The sequence below is a fragment of the Colletotrichum abscissum genome (assembly GCF_030869225.1).
Source record: "Colletotrichum abscissum strain IMI 504890 chromosome Unknown Scaffold_370.1, whole genome shotgun sequence".
NCBI classification, from domain to species: Eukaryota; Fungi; Ascomycota; class Sordariomycetes; order Glomerellales; family Glomerellaceae; genus Colletotrichum; species Colletotrichum abscissum.
This window is the reverse complement of record NW_026850288.1, coordinates 508-1675: the sequence shown is the minus strand read 5'-3', so window position 1 is coordinate 1675 and position 1168 is coordinate 508. Positions and strand designations below refer to the sequence as shown.

General features: G+C 49.4%; 1 protein-coding gene across 1 annotated transcript; it reads right to left on the bottom strand.

The window, feature by feature from the left end:
- Positions 1 to 56: 56 nt before the first annotated feature.
- Positions 57 to 926, bottom strand: CABS01_17134 (uncharacterized protein; the record flags this gene model as incomplete). Its single annotated transcript, XM_060550461.1, has 1 exon — positions 57 to 926. A coding segment is annotated over one exon (870 nt), but the record flags the coding sequence as incomplete, so codon positions are not given.
- Positions 927 to 1168: the final 242 nt, after the last annotated feature.

The window sequence follows — 1168 nt, the reverse complement described above, 5'->3', positions numbered from 1 at the left end:
GCACCTTTCGCGTGTTCGAGGCACCTGAGCCGATCCTCTATTGCTTGCATGGTTACCGCAGATCCGTCGGTGATCTGCATGTGGTATTTCTCTTGGCTGCTGCCGAATTCGGTTCGAAGATCTGCTTCAGTGGACTCATTTGCCCTCTCTATGCGTTCGTTCAGCTCGTTGGCGACAAGGTCCACCTTTTCTGATTGTCCTTCTAGCTCTGCCTTGAGGGAGTCGTTTGTATTTTCGATATTGTCTAGTCTCTGAATTATTTCGTTTGCCTTTCCCTCGGCCATGAGCCTCAGATATAGTATCTCAGCGTCATGCCTGGCTCGGACTTTTGTTGCCTTCAGTTGCATGGCCCTATGCCTATCAAGGCCTGCTTGATGTATTTGTACCATCGTCTGGTTCGTTTGGTCTTGGACTTTGTCTACATATTTTTGTCGCGTTATCGCATCTGATTCTGTTTTGTTGCGAAGGGAGTCCACCATGCGCGTAATATCTTGCAGAACAGCTTCAGAGACCTTTTGCGTAAGTGCTATCTCCCTTTGCTGCTGATTATGTTCCACCTGTTTCGCATGATGACAGAATTTGGCCTGGAGATCGCCCATTTCGACCACAAGCTTTTGCACTTCGCCACGCAAATAGTGTTGATCGTGTTGTAGCTTGTCGTAATCTGAAGCCAAGGAAGCGGTCTGATTTCTTACATCGTCAAGGCCAGTTTGTAAACGGGGCAGAAGGTCCTCAATGGTCGCAAGCCTGCCGCTCTGCGAACTCTGAACAGCTGAGAGATCGGCCACAGCCTGTTGAACTGTGAAAATGTTGGTTCGAATGCTCTGGTGGATTTCTGACATGCACGTGTCTCTCACAGCCTGCACCCAGAGAAGTCCCTTTTCATCGATCCGTTTAGAAATGCTCTCTCCCATCTCAGCCTGCATCTCGGTAATTCTGGCTTGGATCTCGTGGTTTACATGAGATTGGACAATTGTCGAGGCTTGTGAACTCTTAAGTTGGCTTCCTGTCTCAAGCTCCCTGTAGCCTATCTGTCTCCTTTCTTGCACCCTTATTACTGTGTCGGTGTCATTGCTTGCTTGCGATGTGAGAGCGCCTGTTGTTCTCTCTCGTTCGTGACGATGAGCAGATGAGGCTTCTGCACTCGGATATGGGCCTGAGGCGGGTG